The sequence below is a fragment of the Blennius ocellaris genome (genome assembly GCF_963422515.1).
Source record: "Blennius ocellaris genome assembly, chromosome: 1".
NCBI classification, from domain to species: Eukaryota; Metazoa; Chordata; class Actinopteri; order Blenniiformes; family Blenniidae; genus Blennius; species Blennius ocellaris.
In genome coordinates, this window is record NC_137650.1 from 33,563,439 (window position 1) to 33,581,684 (window position 18,246).

At 41.0% G+C, this 18,246-nt stretch overlaps 1 protein-coding gene across 1 annotated transcript in view; it reads left to right on the forward strand.

The window, feature by feature from the left end:
* The window catches only part of itga11a (integrin, alpha 11a), a 73,860-nt gene that overhangs the window by 1,696 nt on the left and 53,918 nt on the right, over positions 1–18,246 (forward strand). Inside the window, exon 2 of the mRNA XM_080500806.1 lies at positions 10,699–10,813. Coding sequence (XP_080356932.1) covers positions 10,699–10,813 — 115 coding nt within the window. The remainder of the gene's footprint in view (positions 1–10,698; positions 10,814–18,246) is intronic.

Genomic DNA, 18,246 nt, shown 5'->3' on the forward strand with positions numbered 1-18,246 from the left:
GTGAGCCTGCTGTTAGCATTAGCGTTGTTTAATTGTCCTGTCTGTTGCTATATCGCTAGACTTCTGTTTATTAGGTGCAACGCTCCCTTATGAATCCTGAAGTGACACAGTCCTTCTTAGCATTAGGCTCCGTTTACACCTTTCAACTAAAACACACTGTTTTTGTGTTTTCATTATAGAAACGTTACACAGTAACACTTATACTTTACACACTAACATTTTGAAAACAATGTCTATTCGCACAAAAACAACTGAAACAACTGAAAATGATGTAGTTCACATGCCAGGCCACAAGTTGGTGCTGTTGGTTGTTTATCAAATGAAACCACACACACACACATCCTCACAGAGAACAAAACACTGTAAACATCATCAATGGGCTAACAACGATATTCTCGTTGGATTGGTATTACAGTTACTGTCGACTATAAAACTACCAGGAGAATATGAACTGGGAGTCGTGACACTCTGAAGGAAAACATTGTTGTTATTGTAAATCTACTGATCATGTGCAGAACAACTATTTACTACAATAGCAGTGTTTCACTCTAACCCAGTCGTCTAAATGGACACTAAAAGGCTACAAAAGCAGCATTAGCATTAGCCTGTATCCATTGTGCCTGTATTTGCGTTGGAAGTGTCAAGTTGGGCTGCACATTTTCAGAAAAAATCTGGATTAATATTCAGGAATACTGTGATAATCTATTTGCAAAAAGCACAAGTTCTTAAATATATGACGTCTGTCAGATTTGTCCCTGCCCTGTTTTGTTTTACTTACATCCACGTGTTTGTGTGCAGCCTTCCACGAGCAGCTTATTAACTTATTTTTAGTCATCTCTTTCTTAATTTCTGTACATTCACAATATTTTGTGCCGCCATGCGTTGAAATATCAGCTTACAAGAAGCATGTGTTGAGTTTTTTTTTAACTTAAGCTGCATAAGTCAGGTTTGTTAAAAGTTTTTAAAGTTCATTAAACTCCCTGTTCCCTTTAAGCTTCTCTTAGTGATACAGGGATGATGACGCCGTCATGGGAGGTTTTCAAAACGACTTTCACTGCATTTTGGCCTGTATTCACAGCAGCGGTTTGAGTAAACATTAGCTCACAGGCAGCATGTGTCTCTATTTTTTAACTTGAGCTGCTTAAATGAAAGAGTCGCCACAAGTTCATAAAAAGCTAATTAAATCGGCCTTAAATGCACTCGTCTTGAGCTCAGTTCAGTGTGAAGTGCAACCACAGGATTGATCTTTGTGTGTTTCCACAAAAGGCTGTCGACACGCCGCTTTTACCCATTTAATCCACTAATACAAGGATTTCTCTGTTGAAAATTAATCAGTCGTTGCCTCAAATGTTTGTTCAATATCATAAAACTAAAGAGCAGAGGAGGAGAAGAAGCCTCCTTTTCTAAATATTTTGTTTTGTTTCTGTGGAATCCGTTGGAGGAAGTTCGGACAGACGCTGACCTTGTAAGTGGAGTCTGTGGAGAGAGACGTGATGCTGGCTGTGGTGGGAGGAGGAGGAGGAGGAGGAGGAGGAAGAGGAGGAGGAGGAGGAGGAGGAGGAAGCCTGACTTCACTCTGCCATTCGTGGACTCCTCAGACTGTTTGACCGGCACAAAATAACCCTCAGCGATGCATTTCAAACACGAGCAGATCAGACATTTACTTAAGTCTCATCAGGATACAGCAAACATACATCAATATTCTTCATCCCATTCAGGGTCACAAAGCGCTGGAACTGAAATACATGCTTTTTAGACTGTGGGACAGTTAATTATTCTTCTGCACATGCTCAGTAGCAGGACAATAACAACAATGTTTCCTCCAGACTGTCGAGACTCCCCTTACATATTCTCCTGGGACTTGATAGAGACTCACAGTAACAGCAATCCGTCTTCTCGCTTGTCCGTACGAGTGTTTGTGTACTCTTGTGAATGTTTGTAACAGCGGGAGCTTTGCCTTCTTAAGGGATTTCTCCCTAAACACACGAATGCCGCAAAGTCGAGGGCTTGTTTCGCTAGTTTCTTTTTTCGTGGATGATTGGCAGCCGCCTACGCCGTTCGTGCAATCTGCACACAGCAAACTTCACGTCGTGGCCAAGGTTATTAGATTGGTGTTGTACAGCGTTGCAGTGAATTTATAAGACTGTTAAAATCTCTCAGTGTGCAGCTGGCCTGAGATGCAATCCTCGGAGCCGTCCCATTGGTAGATCAGCTCCGCAAGTTAAACGTGCAAGCCTTCATTAGACCGGGGGATGAATAGCTCCGTCACTGAATAAGTCATTGTCGTGTTCTATCGGACTAGAGACTCTGGCTGCCATAAAGTGTGACAGCCGTTCATACGCGTTCCTGTATTGTGCTGCCATGGAGACTCCGATTGAACCCCTGCGGGCCTTTTTCTCGGCTTCTCGTTAAGCGTTGCCCAGTTGGCGGTTGTGTAGTGGGAACATCTGGATTTCGATACCCTGTGCCTTCCACCAGTATTCACTCTGGTCATGATATAGGGTGCCAAAAATGTTTGAAAGTATATCGTCCACTGTTAAAAAAAAAAAAAAAAAAAAACGAAGAAAATTCTGTAGTTTCCCACTGAAAATCATTGGGATGGAAACCCAGAATGGATCAATGGAAAGTCATTACATTGGCTTCCTGCTGGGATTCGTGTTTATGTGAGGACTCGCACTTGTTAAAGCCGCCGGCCTCGTAACACCAGACTCATGCAGTGTGGGGGGCATGCTCCTGTACATGTGCAGAATTACAAAAAATAAAAATAAAAAAGACTAAAACTAAGTGATGCAGTGCAAATCTTCAAACTTCATTCCTCTCTATTATCTCATGAAACTCATTTGTCTGATACGAGGACATCTCCAACCCAGAAGTGTGCACGGCTGCTCTTTGTCAGAGGGTCTGTGGTGCAACTCCAGAGGCTTGGTTCTGCGCCAAAGGCAGCACAAGGCTGATGTGGGTCGCACCGGCAACCGCTGGCAGCGGGCTGTGTGTTTATCTGGGCGCCGCGGGCCGCGGCGCAGGAAGCTCAGCGAGACCCCGACGGTGCATTCAGAACCACTGGTCTTACTGGGAATATCTGATTGCTCTTCCGCTTCAGTGGAAACTGGATTATCTCACTTCTTGTGGTTCCACCTTGACCCCCCCCCCTCCTTCCACCGTCAAGGTCGCTCATTTCTTTGCCACCCTTATGATCCAGTAAGGGGATATACAGAAGGTTGGTACAGGTTAAACAAACTGCTGAGTTGCTGATGATATCGGGATTCAAACCCTCGTGCACAAGCCAAATGTTTCAACATGAGAACAGTTTTCTGAAAATGAAGATCTCAACACATCAACTGTGCAACTGCTGATCCCATTTTACTTGTCAAACCGTGATCCCGGGGGATTTCTTCTGGAAAATATCGTAACTTTCTGCAATATCACATAACACTCACATTGTCAAATAGCCAATAACTTCCTGTATTTTATTGACCATTGCCAACTCAAAAGAGTGTGGGTTTGATCCCCATCTCATCCCCTTCTACTGCCCTTGAGCAGGAAACTAAACCCCGAATTACTCGAAATGGAGGTTGAGCACCTTGCATGGGATCCATTGTTGGCTTTGAGACTTCCGAAGCAGTAAATTATATCTTTATATATTTGCATTATTCACCTGATTGTTCAAGTTGCCTTTGTGAGTGACTCACTACACCATCTTGTGGTGAAACCGGAACTGCAAGATTAAATATGCTGGGGCCAGTTGGTTATTTTGCTGATTTTGGTCAATATGCAAGGAAGACATCTTGAAACGTTCTTTACAGTGACATCATGGTTATTATTTTGTCTCGTACAGCAAATTCATTTTGGTTATATAACATTGTACCGTGATGCTGCTGCCTGGCCGTCCATTGTATTTCCTATTCAATCAGCAGAACAAACTACATTTTGAATGCGAGACCAGACAGGCCGGTGCAGACATATTCTACATTTAGAGTGTCATTTCCATACACATTATCAGCCAGATTAGTTGCACTCAGGGTAGCTGACGTCAGGATATTCCATCCCGCTGCCCTTCGTTTGTGAGCGGATCTCTGCTGCAGTACACCGTGAAGAGTTTCCTGCTGTTTGAATTTATTTCTTTATGCACTTATCTGTTCCCAGCGATCTATTTTCAGTCACCCCTTTTATGTTTCTGGATAAACAGAACTTCAGGAGGATGTTTGGGGGTCGGATGAAAGTCCCGCTGAACATGTGAACCGTTCATACAACAGGAAATGAGCCAACGGGGGGATCGTGTCAATATTTACGCGAAGACTCTGCGTGACAGAAATGTCCATTTATTTTAACGTGAAAAGAACAAATGACCTGCATTCAAGGTGGGATTCGTCCTGGAACCGCCGGTTCACCCACATAATGCCTGAAAGTAAACTTGTGGGCAGGATGGTTTTTTTTTTAGGGGGTTGGGGGGGGGGGGGGGGGGGGGGGGGTGTCGCCTGCTCTCCCAGAGACCTCAGCCGACGCACATGTGAGCAGATATTTGCCTTGCTGGTTGTTTAGAACATTATTAACACTCCTAAATATTCGCTATCTCAGGAATGCGGACAACATCTCATTTGTGTTGCTGGACTTTATTATTTTTCTTCACAGCAATACAGCTGCTCTCCCCTGCAGCTTGAAGCACAAACAGTCGCTCGCTGGAGGAAATAAATCTGCTCAGTGAAGAACTGAAGCCAACCTGAGATCCCACCCTGTGTACCAACCGTGTTTACACTAAATATTAGCGGCGCATGGTTTTTCAACCACAAAAATGTTGTTTTGTTGGTGCTATGAGTTGCAGTAAAAGACTTTTGCCACACGACAATTAATACTACGAAGCACAGAAAACCACAGTGTTTTCAATCGGATGTGATTTATTGGTTTGTTTCAACGCTCCTGTCAGAGTCACGCTTCACAAGGGACAATGAGAGCACAGGTTAGCCAGAAAACGACAAGCAAGCTTAATTATATGTAATAAATCTGGTGTTAATCTTGTGTTTCGTGTGCACAGTAAGATCAGTTCGGCCTTTGTCCAGAATTCCAGAGAAAGAGGCACATGACATCTTTTGTAAGAGTTTTTTTTAAATCTGATGAAAGATTTAGTTCACTGCCATTGTGTCTCGAGGCAAGTTCAACTCGTTCTAGACGACTCGTCACCTTCCAGTTTTGGCTTTCAGTCCCGCAGTTGGGTTTGTAAAAATGAACCCCGAACTCGCTCTGATGTGTGTGAGCACCGTGTGTGGGCGTTGTTTCCATTGGTGTGTGTGTGGAGGAATATGGACGATCGTATTAAAAGCAGTGAAAATAACCAACAGAGGGACTGACCAGTTATTATTCAATCAACTGACTTATTCACCAAAGTCAGTAATCAAACAACCAACCAGTCCACTAATAATTCATCTACCTCATAATGAACCGACCAATTAACGCTACCAATCAATTAATAAACTCATCAATTAATAAACCCATCAATCAGCCAACCAATATATCAACCAAATAATTAAAGATCCAATCAGCTGAATATTGAACCAACCAATGAATCAATCAATTAAATAACCAGTGAATCAACAGATTGATCAACTAAGCAAATATTAGAATAACCAATCAAATAAATGATTAATGACTGACAAATCAAACAACCAATCAAAACAGTTAATGATTTAATCAGCCAACCAATCATTTTAATAACAAATTGATTAAACATATACCTATTGAGTGAAAAAATATTTGTCCAATTTTACAAAATGAAGTAAAAACTTTAGGAAAATGTAAAAAATATAAATCCTTGCTTCATACAAAAATCTTTCTTTGTCATTGAGAAACTAATAAAAGCTATTCAGGACTGACGTGCTTTTAATGGGATTATTTTTTGAAGAGGATGTCGATCCTATGTAGTTGAAGTTTTCGTTAATAAAAATAAGGGCGTATTTGTAAGCTTGAATAAATGTTTGAAGTGAAAGAACAGGACTTTGTTGAGATCAAGGAAACCGGCAAACACTGACCTTGAGTCTCAAGTGAAACCACACGGTTGTATTTGTGGACTAATGCGCTTCTGAGAATCTCATTTTCCCAGAGTAGTTTTCACCTTTCTATTCACACGCTGCTGTAAATCGACAGCATTTGATGTTCGTCGTGATCCAAGGAGAGCCGAGGACGCTAAACATTTCCGACAAGGTCAGTTGAAGAGCCTCAGCTGCAGCTTTACGAAACACGATATCAGGAACTGAAGAGACACATTTGTGGTTTGATGACAGGATATAACATCGGTCAACTTTTCCCGAATACATTTTGTTGAACAGCACAACCTCTAACCCTGTTATCAGAGTGCAGTTTGACGGAGATTGATCGGAATTTATGATGATTTATTTATGCGATTTATGAGGAACCCAACATGCTGAATACAAGGAATGAGTGCAGTTTGAATCTATGGTCGTGTTTACACGACAACTGGTGGCACAGGTGGTCTGCCTGTAATCTCCCAGCACAGCAGGAGAAGAAGCCAGATTGTAGTTGCCGTTGTTTTGTGCCACGTGATCCACAGCACAGTCAGTGCTTACTAAATCCACAGAGAAGACCTGCAAACTGGGACAGCCCTTTATATCTTTGTCCAACCATTGCTCATTAAGCATTAATTAAGCTCCTTGTGTTCAATTTGTGTTTTACCGAAATTATTTCACTAAAAGCCTGTAAATGCACAATTTTCTTGTGTTTTTTTTTCATTTTTCTCAGTAACTTACCTGGGTAAACAAAGGATAAACAAAAATTAAAAAGCAATTGCTTAATCAACAAAATCTTTCAAAATAAACAGCTTAATAAATAATCACTCGTTGCAGCCTTAAAGTAAATGCCAACTTGTCAGATGACAACCCTGAGAGGTGGAGAGCGTTCATGCAGAGGCCGTCATCAGCAAACTGAGGAAATACTTTCTTCATCCGTAGGACTTGCAGTGTTCCACTCACAAAACAACGGCCGGGTCGAGATAATATACTGTCAACTGTAAAAATTTAAATTATACATTTTCCTTATCGTTTGTGGAGCAGTCTCATCGTGGAGCTTCCAGCTGGACCGATGGACGGATGAATGATGACTGAAGAAGAGATAATTGATGAAGGATGTATGGATACATGAAGGATGGATTGATGGACGGATCAATACTGTAGATGAGGGATGGATGGATGACAGAGGGAGGGACGATAGAATGGTGGACAGCTCGATTGATAGGGTGGATGGAAGGATAGCTGGATGAATGGAAGAGGAGAAAGGATTTTTGAACCCAATCAAACCAATTTGATCTCCTCCCACCTGTTCAGTCAGGTCATGTGACTCCCAGGAAGCCATTGTGGCTCCAATTCTTCACCTCCAAAGTCAGTCATGCTCTTCACTCCTCCTTTTTTATCCTTTTTTTTTTTTAAAGTTTCGATTTGAAATATTTGGTACTTCATGGGTTTGGAGTGTTTATCTCCTGTGAATTGGGGTTAGACTCGATTAAAACATGGACGGAGCAACACAAATCACCGTAAGAGCCTGTCAGCCTGTGAGATTCTGCAGAAAACACATGACGAGAGGGAGGGAGATGAACGAGAGGAAGTTGGAGTGGTTGTGATTACATTTCTTTTTTTTTTCTCCCCCCCCTTGCGCTTTGCCAAAAGTGAAATGTCATCGCCTGCATGTGCTCGCCGTCAAAAAGAAGGAAATGTTTGCGTTAATGATTCTGTCATCATGTTAATCAGTGACGCGATTCGAAGACAAACGTCTTCCGACCGGTATTTTGACACTCGCTGCTCTCTTCTGTCATCATCGGTGAAAAGTCTCCAGAAATCCAAGTGGAACAATCAGGAAAACAGATTTACTTTGATCGAGTCTCACGAGTCTTTACTTCCAACTGTTTTTTTTTTTTCTTTCTCTTTTCCTTTGGTTTTCGTTTCTTTCTCTCTACATCAGGTTACACCTCATCTTTTATCTGCAATATGAAAAAATAAAGCTGCGTCCTCTCAATTGGACGCGGTACAATAGAACCTGTGAGGAGTGGAACCTGGTAAGAGCGACACGTCGCTGTTTAATACGGTGGCCCTGAAGTGCAAACCGCAACAATAAATCACTGAACACAACTGCAAATTCAAAAACACAACACAAATGGAAAAACACAACAGCAAATGAAAAAACACAACAACAAATGAAAAAACACAACAACAAATGAAAAAACACAACAGCAAATGAAAAACACAACAACAAATCACTAAACACAACTGCAAATTCAAAAACACAACACAAATGAAAAAACACAACACAAATGAAAAAACACAACTGCAAATTCAAAAACACAACACAAATGAAAAAACACAACAGCAAATGAAAAACACAACAGCAAATGAAAAAACACAACACAAATTCAAAAACACAACACAAATGAAAAAACACAACAGCAAATGAAAAAACACAACAACAAATGAAAAAACAACAACAGCAAATGAAAAAACACAACAACAAATTGAAAAACACAACACAAATCCAAAAACACAACACAAATGAAAAAACAACAACAGCAAATGAAAAAACACAACAAATTGAAAAACAACACAAATGATAAAACAGAACAACAAATGTGTTTTTCATTTTGTTGTTGTGTTTTTTCATTTGTTGTTGTGTTTAGTGATTTGTTGTTGTGGTTTGCCCTCCAGGGCCACCGTAGTTTAACACATATTTAACCGTCAACACACCTTAATGAGGACAACCTGCTTGACGGGGACAACGGACAGGTTTTCCTGGAACATTTCAAGCTGAGCGACACTGAAATGGCCAAATGCTGATTATTGGAATATTCGAACGTTGTGGTGGGTTTGGGTTAGGGGAGTTTAGTTTTGAGATGTGAATTATTGCTGCCTCCTGCAGCGCAGTGCTGCTCTGTGAAGCTCCTCCGCCGTGAGTTTGACTTTCCTTTAACAGCAGAGAACATAAGGCCCGTCGGCCAAAACCCACCAAGCAAGGAGCTTATTGAAGATTTATACTAGTTTTTATTTATAAATGATCATTGCATGCATTTGGATTCGGTTGCCCAGTCTTGTAATGGTTACAGAGAATGTGAGGAGTCACTTTGTCATCATACACAATATCTTTTTCAAAATGTAGAGCTTTACTGTGAAACGGTTTGGTTTTTTTTTTCCAGGGAAGAGATTATTGACCTCGACTTTTCACTGCTGTTGGTTGGTGAGTGAGTGGGTGGATGGTGGGTCATGCACTGTACAATGGTCTGTTTATTTTCATTAAAAAGATTATTTATCTCTCCCAGTAGATAACTTTCCGTTGGTTGGTTGGTCGGTTTGCGGGTTTCGGTAGTGAATGGGTTGGTCGGTTTTCTTTTCTCTGCTGCTGCTACAGTCAAAGACGAAACCGTACGATTCCTCTATGCCAGGGGTGTCAAAGTCATTTTAGTTGAGGGGCCACATCCACCCTGATCTGACCTCTGGAGGCCCAACAAGTCAAACATCACATGTTAAACTGCAGATATGAACAAATGGCAAAGACTTTCCTTCTTTTGATCCTTTTGTAACTGCAAGAATTTGCCAGTCTATTCTGAAATATACATATTAAAGGAAATCAGATATTATATTTACAAAAAAAAACCTCAGTCACCTGTATCTGGATATCGTATTTTTATTCAGGATTAAAACAATTTGTCATCATCTGGAAATTGTTTTGAGTTTACGTGTCTAAAGTATCATTTCACATAAATTGGACTCATTGTTTTATTGTGAAAGGCGTTGCGTCATGTGACCTCCACAGATTGCATTAATGTCGGGGATCAAATTCTGACCAAGGGCAGTTTTGAATGTCATTTTTGCTGATCTAGTGTTTTTAGATCAGCCTCTGTCAGTTTTCATATTTATACTTAAAAAAAATAAAAAAAATAAAAATCACATGGCGGCCAGATTAAATCCTCTGGTGGGCCGGTTCTGGCCCCCGGGCCGCATGTTTGACACCCCTGCTCTATGCTGTTATGATTTACAAGACATTAAATACAGGAAAACTGCTTTCACTGCACATTTGTGTGCGCATGACAAATAAAGCATTCTGTGAGACATGAGGCCTCTATCCCACCTCAAAATATCTTCATGCGTCGTTTCCCGGCTCACATTGTCCGACAGCAGATCCAGTCTGTGCCACATCAGAGCAAAGAAAGTGGAACTGGGTCCCGTTACACTGACAGTGTGAACGCGGTCAAAGCCTAGTATTTGGAAATGGTTTGACTTAAAGTTCGGGGTCAAACAAAAAAAAAACAAAGTAACCTGATTGGTTTACATATAAGTAGGGGAGCCACTGAACTGGTGCTCATGCAGATGTTTTACCTGAATTGTTTTTTTCCCTCCTGGATTGTGATTATGTGTTGAAGGATCGTCAAGGTGACAGGTGCCATTAATAATTGCTGCCTTGTGCCTGTCGACAGTGTTTAGACTGCAGCAGAGCAGGCTGAAGAGGGGAGGGCAGGGATTATTTAAAGGACGAGTTTGGCTGTCTCTGCTGCTGTTTGTTGCACTTAGACCAGATGTTTATGCCGTCCACCAAACTGCTGACGCTGCCGTTTCCCTCTTGAATAACACTGCCGCTGCCACAGTGTGAACATTGATCACAGGCTGATTCATGACGGAGAAAATATCTTTTTCTTCTTCTTCTTCTTCCCCGAAGGCTTTTATGACTGCTTCAATATCGACACGAAGAGACACCGGATCATCAAGGGGCCAAAACAGGCGCAGTTTGGATACACTGTTCAGCAGCACGTGGCTGCAGGGGGAGAGAAATGGTAAGAAACTCAACATTTTATTGCTTATTTATGGCAAATGTGTGCAGACGCCCGCTGGGTTTTTCATGCTGCAGAGTTTCTATGTTGCCGTGAGCTTTAGTGTGCTTCGATTATGGTCAGCTTACTTTTTATATCGGATGTTTTGTTGCTGCTACTTGTCATTATTTCATGAAATATTAGCATTTATAGAGCATCGTCATCCCACTAACATCAGATTATAGAGCACCGCCCTCCTCTGACATCCAGATTATAGAGCATCTCCCTCCTCTAACATCAGATTATAGAGCATCTTCCTCCTCTAACATCAGGTTATAGAGCATCTTCCTCCTCTAACATCCAGATTATAGAGCATCTTCCTCCACTAACATCAGGTTATAGAGCATCTTCCTCCTCTAACATCCAGATTATAGAGCATCTTCCTCCTCTAAAATCCAGATTATAGAGCATATTCCTCCTCTAACATCCAGATTATAGAGCATATTCCTCCTCTAACATCCAGATTATAGAGCATCTTCCTCCTCTAACATCCAGGTCATAAAGCATATTCCTCCTCTAACATCAGATTATAGAGCATCTTCCTCCTCTAACATCCAGATTATAGAGCATCTTCCTCCTCTAACATCCTGACTATGGAGCATCTTCCTCCCACTAACATCCAGGTCATAGAGCATCTCCCTCCTCCAACATCAGATTATAGAGCATCTTCCTCCTCTAACATCAGATTCTAGAGCATCTTCCTCCTCCAACATCAGATTCTAGAGCATCTCCCTCCTCTAACATCCAGATTATAGAGCATCTTCCTCCTCTAACATCAGATTATAGAGCATCTTCCTCCTCTAACATCAGATTCTAGAGCATCTCCCTCCTCTAACATCCAGATTATAGAGCATCTTCCTCCTCTAACATCCAGATTATAGAGCATCTTCCTCCTACTGACTGATGTAACTTCAGCTCACATCCAGATTGTTTCAGTACTGACACTCCGCCTGTCTCGCACGAAACCCAAAAAGGATGTGTCAGTTTCCTCGTCCTCTGGGAGAGACAGTGATCCACTGTATCCCTCCTGCAGCGTCCAGCGTTTCCTCGCATTAATTACGGGTCGCAAAACAAACTGTGGTGCCGAGCTGAATACTTCACATTCGTCATGTTACCTCACAGCACAAACTGGCTCCTGATGCAGGCTCCTATTAGGCCAGCTGGCACCGGGCGGTGGCCTGGACTCCTTTCTAGCTTCCCCAAAATGGAAAGTGTTGCATTGGAACCGAGCCCAAATCCAGTTTTACTTCCGTGGATGTGAATCATTAGTTTTGTTTGTCTGTATTCGGATTCTATTTTCCTGTAACTTTGACTCTTTTGCCTGTGAACCTCCGTCATTGGAGAAATAATGAGCCTGGTGCATTTATTTTAACCCTTGAAACTACTAGTTTTGAAGTTTGTTTATTTATTTATTTATTTATGTTACTAAAAGCACATAATGAGCGGAAATTCTGAAACAATGTATGATCGACAAAAAGCTTTTTAGAGAGTTCAACATCTTTCTGCTCTGTACGATTCCAACCACAGCTTTGTTTTCAAAGAAATGACAGATCCACGAACCACGAAGCAGGGCTGTGTTCGCCCTCTGATCAGCCCAGCATTGCCCACGTTCTTCACAATACGACAGAAATACGTTTGAAACTGTGAAAATATCTTTCCTTTGAACAATTTCAGGGGGTACTTTCACTTTTTTGCTTATAAAGTGTGAAAAACAAATAGATTTGATCGGCTAATAAAAGTCTCTTGTAATTCTAAAAACCATAAATAATCATGTGAAGTACCAATATTAAATTCAGAGGAGAATATTACTGGAGCTAAGGTGATGTTTACACAATGTTTTGAGTGTTTGTTTACACAAAATTAATTCAGAACAACTGAAGTCATCATTTCTGCTGTTTCCATGGAAACATACATTATTATCAAGTGTAAAGGTGGCCTTCTTTTCACTATTTATCATTATGTTGATAGTTTTTCTAACTGTTTTCAAAAGAATTTCATGTTTTTTTGAGTCCAGCTCCGGGTGCAGTACCACAGTTAGCCTCTGTTACTAAGTGGCAGTGTCACTCTACCGTTCCTTCCCCTTGTTTGTATACATTTTAATAATATTTATACGTTTCTGTATCTCAACGATCTTACACCTGCAGGCACAATCAGCCCTCCCTTTTTATTTTTCAGGGGACTCTAATGTTTTTTCTCCAGCCAGATTAATTTCTGTTGCAGTTTTGACGAGTTGGATGCTCAAAACCTTTCATTTAAATCATTATCCACATATTTACCTTAAAGGAAATCACTAATCCAATGCATAAATCGACGGAGATTCGTTTTTTTACTTATGGTCCCTCTTTAAGCAACGCGACTTCTGTTCAAGCCATTTTTGTCATTTTGTGAGTTTTGCTCCTCATCAGCATCAAAAAGTATCTTGAAGAGAAATAGTCGAGTAAAATAACAGAGATTAGGAATTTGTGAATTTATTGCGGAAGAACAGGTGAATATGTTTTCTTTAATAATAATTCTTTTGACATATTTCCAACTTTTTTCACATTTTGGTTGCACTAATTGAACACTTTTGCTAAAAGGCAGTGTTGTTTCGTAGGATGCACAAAAGCTTTTATTACCATCATTATCCACACATTTATTTGATATTTTGTGTGTTTTCTCTTGATTCAGCACTATTCAAGCCATTCGGGTAATTTTACTAGTTTTTTTTAAAACATGGAAGAAAGAAGAAATTGTTCCTCATCAGCTTCAAAAAGTGCCTTAAGCAAGAATAATTACAAAGATGAACACTTTCGAGGCACCAAACTTTGTCATTTTTGCTTTAATAATCATTCTTTTGACATTTTCTTCTGCTTTTTTTTTCCTTAACTTTTTTTTGTTGCAGTACCAAACCTTGCCACTGTTGCTAAATGGCAGTGTTGAGTCCTGTTTCTTTTGAAGACTTTTAAACCAGTAGGTCTGCAGGTAATCATCAGTTGATTCACTGCTTTTGAACGATAAAGTAATTGTAGCTAATTGAATCACTGTTGCAACAACATGTATTTAGAAATGAGGAATGTATAAACCACCAAAAAGAAACACCAATGCTTTAAGTCGGCGTTAAAATAAGGGCACCAGTGTGTGCAGTAAACCCCGTCCAGGCCACGCTGATAGTTTTTATTGTTCTGGCAGGTTCTCCATCCTCAGTCATACACGGGCGCCCTGGGGCCCGTCGTGTCGTTTAAGAGTGTGAAAACAGAGGGAGGATTGTTTTTCCTGCAAAGCAGCTTTACAATATTGTACTTGGAGACGAAGTCAGAATTTTCTGCTGGCTGAGGGGATCTCATCCCCGTCGCATCACAGGTCACATTTTCAGTCTGCAAACCCTAAAAGTCAGCCGAGCTGCAGGCGAATGTAGAGCTCTGTAGTGTTTTTGTGTTTGTACTCACTGTAAGTCTTTGTGAGGGAAGTTCATGACCACGAGAATGGGAATATGTCAGGGTTTTCACTTTATATAGCTGGTTTGGGGTTGAGATGAAATAGCGCTAACTGAAGGTCAACCGGTGGGGGCCTTGATGGTCCTTGATGGTCCTTGATAGTCCTTGATGGTCCTCGATGTCCGAAAAATGTCCTTTACAGGCGGCAGCCAGACTTTTTCCACTGTAGAGTACGTGATGTAAGCCGAGGTGAGCACTGGCTGCTTCTTCCTGAAGTCACTCACGAGATCTTTGATTAGTTTTTTTTCCCACATTCAAGATCAAATTGTTCCCGTTTCTTTATTTCACAAAGGCCTTCAATCTCCTTGCTGTGGTCCTCCTCCTCCTCCTCCTCCTCCTCCTCCTCCTCCTCCTCCTCTGACCCCAAAGTGACCCTCGTGTGCAGAAGAAGGTGTGATGTCATGCTGAGTTCACCGTTCACTGGAGTAAATATGGATGAAGATTCACTGTCATAAAACCTCACAATTTCCCCCAAAGATCAATGTCGTCACCGGCGTCAACCATGTCCGTTTCGTCCATTTCTCTTTTTTTCCACGGACATTTTGGCGGTGGCGCTTCCTCCAGCGTAGATTCGTGACGTCAGGACTCAATTTGACCATTCAGACATCGGTTGCATTGGAAGACATCAGATCCAGATCCGACTGTGTGCCATATATGATGCAAAATTGGAAAATTGGAAATGCGACATCCAGAAAACAGATCGGATGCGGGTCCTTTATGAGCAGAAAATTATAATTGAGTCACATTTGCCTGCAGTGTGAATGTAGCCTTTGACTCTTGAACCCACCGTCCCGGTTCAAATCCACTGACATACAGTAAACAGACCCTCATCTTGGGCCAGAGAGTATCAATACTAGTGGCTCTCCGTCTATCCTGACCTCAGGATTTAGTTTTCCTGCTTAAAAACACCAGATTCGTCAGCGACCGGTTCTACCAAAATTCCAAAAGATCTGATGAGGCTGACACGTGTAGATTAAAGACTCCAGATGAGGCAAACATCTGCGTAACGAGGTGGAAACATTAGCAGTGGAAGCACGGAGCGGCTCAGACTGTGAAAACAGCTCTGGACTGGAGCAAAGCTGCAGGGATTGGTGTTTTGTTATGCGTTCGTTCCCCAAATGAAAAGTGTCTTTATTCATATCTGATGAAATTTGTGGAAGGGAGCACTGGTGTGGTGGAAAATCTATAGATATTGCTGATCGTCCGCCAAGATGGTTATGTGATCAGAGCCAATTGATTGTCTGCGAGATTGCAGAAGGAAACACGAGGCTGGTTTTAATGAAACTTGGAGGAAGGTTGCAGCTTTGGCAGAATAGGAACATAAAATTTTGGAATCAGATGCAAATTATTTCTCACTTACATAAGCGGTGCAAATGCACGACCTGCAAAAAGACCTTGTAAAGTGTAGAAATAGCAAAGAACACTTTCGCAGCAGTCTTTCAATGGAAGTAAGTGCAATACCACATTTGTCCACCGGGGGTCAAAACACTGAGACCAGTGACAATAGCATTGGCATTAACTCCAAATCAAAACTGTTCTGGGTTTGACCCGTTTATTTATTCTCTGAAAGTAACAGCCGCAAATGCATGTCACCTTTAATTGTACTTTAGGTAACTGCAGATTATTGTATAGCACTTTTAAAAGATTAACTTTGATTGAGTGACATGAAAGTGTTGGTGTTTCAACAATCTGGCCACTAATAAACTTAGGCCTTGTTTACTCGACAGCGTTTCACGTGACAACACCTAATCAGTTAAAAAAAAAAAAAAAAGTAGTGTGTTTGTTACACTGCCGCAGTGGTCACAGAAACGATGATGTAGTTAGTATGCCCAGCCATGCGAGGGCGCTGTTGCTTGAGTTTGTAATGAAACCACACCGACGTGTGCAGAGAAGAATACGCTCTAAACGTGGAGGAAGTGGAGGAAATGGAGAGAACCCGAAAATCCGTATGGACTAATGAAGCATCGGATGCTGTCAGGGGTGAGTCTCAACTATTAATCTACTGATATGGAAGATAAAACTAGAATAATTACCGTGACGAACGTCACCGCGGGTCGCCATGTTTGTTTACGAGGGATGGAATGGGGAAGGGGGGGAGAGATGCGCACGCGCAGAAACAGGCTGTGGAATCGCTGCATTCACAGTCCAGCCGGCCCTGCAGCGCATCTGGAGGAGTGTTTGTGCGGCCCAACGTCTTGACAGCTCTCAGCTGGCGTCAGGAATGCCTCTAATGAGAAAGCACGGCATCACTGAGGGAGAGATGGTCATTAAATCCTGTTAAAAAAGACAAATAATCTTTATCCGACTCTCTTCCCAGCTGGTACAAACACACGATAGCGCAGTTCAGGGCGGTGGTCTCTTTACATCCAGCAAGCGGATTCAGCGAATTTGTGTTTGTTTGTTTGTTCGCGTGAAGTCCTCCAAATACCGACTTTCGAAAAGTTATGAAAGTGTGAATATTTCCCAATGATAAAAGTTGCAGCACTGTATTGGGCAGTGGAATCACAGCAGGGGGGGGCGGGGTCACCAGCATGACACCATTGAAGCTCCACTCCTTAATGACAGCTTCGCGATGTTATTCTTTTCTTAAACAAGGATAAATGGTAGAAATAGAGATAGGAAGTTGAGTTCTTCCCCAGTTTGCCTGCTTGGCACCAGATCTCCTCCGACACGTGTTTCATTTCCAGGTTTTTAAGGAGAATTTCTCTGTTCTGCTGTTTGAAGTGCGAGGCAGGGACTGCTGGAGCAGCTGCTTCTATTTACTCCATCAACAGAAGTGACTTTACAGTCCGATCATTCAATTAAAAACCCGCTCCGAAGCATACTGTTGTGATGACTTGAGTCGGTTTCCCTGCTCTCTCCGGGCTTTCTTTTCTCTTTTAAAGAAGAATTTAAAAGGATGACAATCGCTGACGTCTGAGCCAAACTGCAGCCTAAACTTTTCCAGAGTTGTCTGAGTTTCTAACAAACCCTCAGCTGTGTGTGTTTGGATAAGAACACGATCGCAGCTGGAAAGTTTTCTTTTTTTTTAAAATGACCTTAACCTGAAGCGAGACAGGCTGGGAGGCTTTAAAATACCTTTAACACTGACGGTGATGATCTGAAAAAGAATATATATTGTTTTTATAAAAGACTATCAGGTAAAATATAATAAATTCTGTTGAATTACAATCATATAATTTGGTCTGTTCACCTTTTCTTTTAATCGCAACTTGTTTTAGCTCAGTTTTCCTTTAGTCTGAGTGAAGAAATTAAAGTAATGAGCAAGTTAATGTGATAATAAAGTGTTAAAGGATAAATGACTGAATGCTAAATTACTGGACTTTTTCTTATAAATTAAAACAGCCAGTTTAGAACTATTTTGATGTAAAAGTAATAAACATACATTAGAAAATTAGAGTACTCTTTCTTTTCTATTTTCTCTATAAAAGCAAATTGGAATGACAGTAATGTATTTAAAAATGTCTTTCTTTTAATGAAAAAAAAAAAAAAGAGTACTCTTTCTTCTCGACAGATCACAGACGTAAAAATATTACTATATTTTATTGTGGAAATACAGGAAGTCCAGCATTCAGCCAACAATTAATCAAGATTATTCCAGCGTGCCCCACCTATAACCAGTTTTGCGTAAAAATCTTTTTAAAAAAGGGAATTTAGATTTATTTAATTAAATCAGCGTTACAATGCTCAAATAAGCTGAAGAACAAAAAAGTATCCTCCAAAGCTTTTTACAGTTTTTAAATTGTTAATGCACAGGAAATAAAGGATTTAGCTCACAATGACGTTTGAAACAATATTTACTTATTTCTAATAAATAACATTTCGTAATTTCTTTCATTTTTGTGATCAGTTTCAAACCTTGAATAGTTTTTTGGAGTGGTTGACTTGTTGGACGTCGAGGAGTTGAGACGTCTCGAGGCTGTT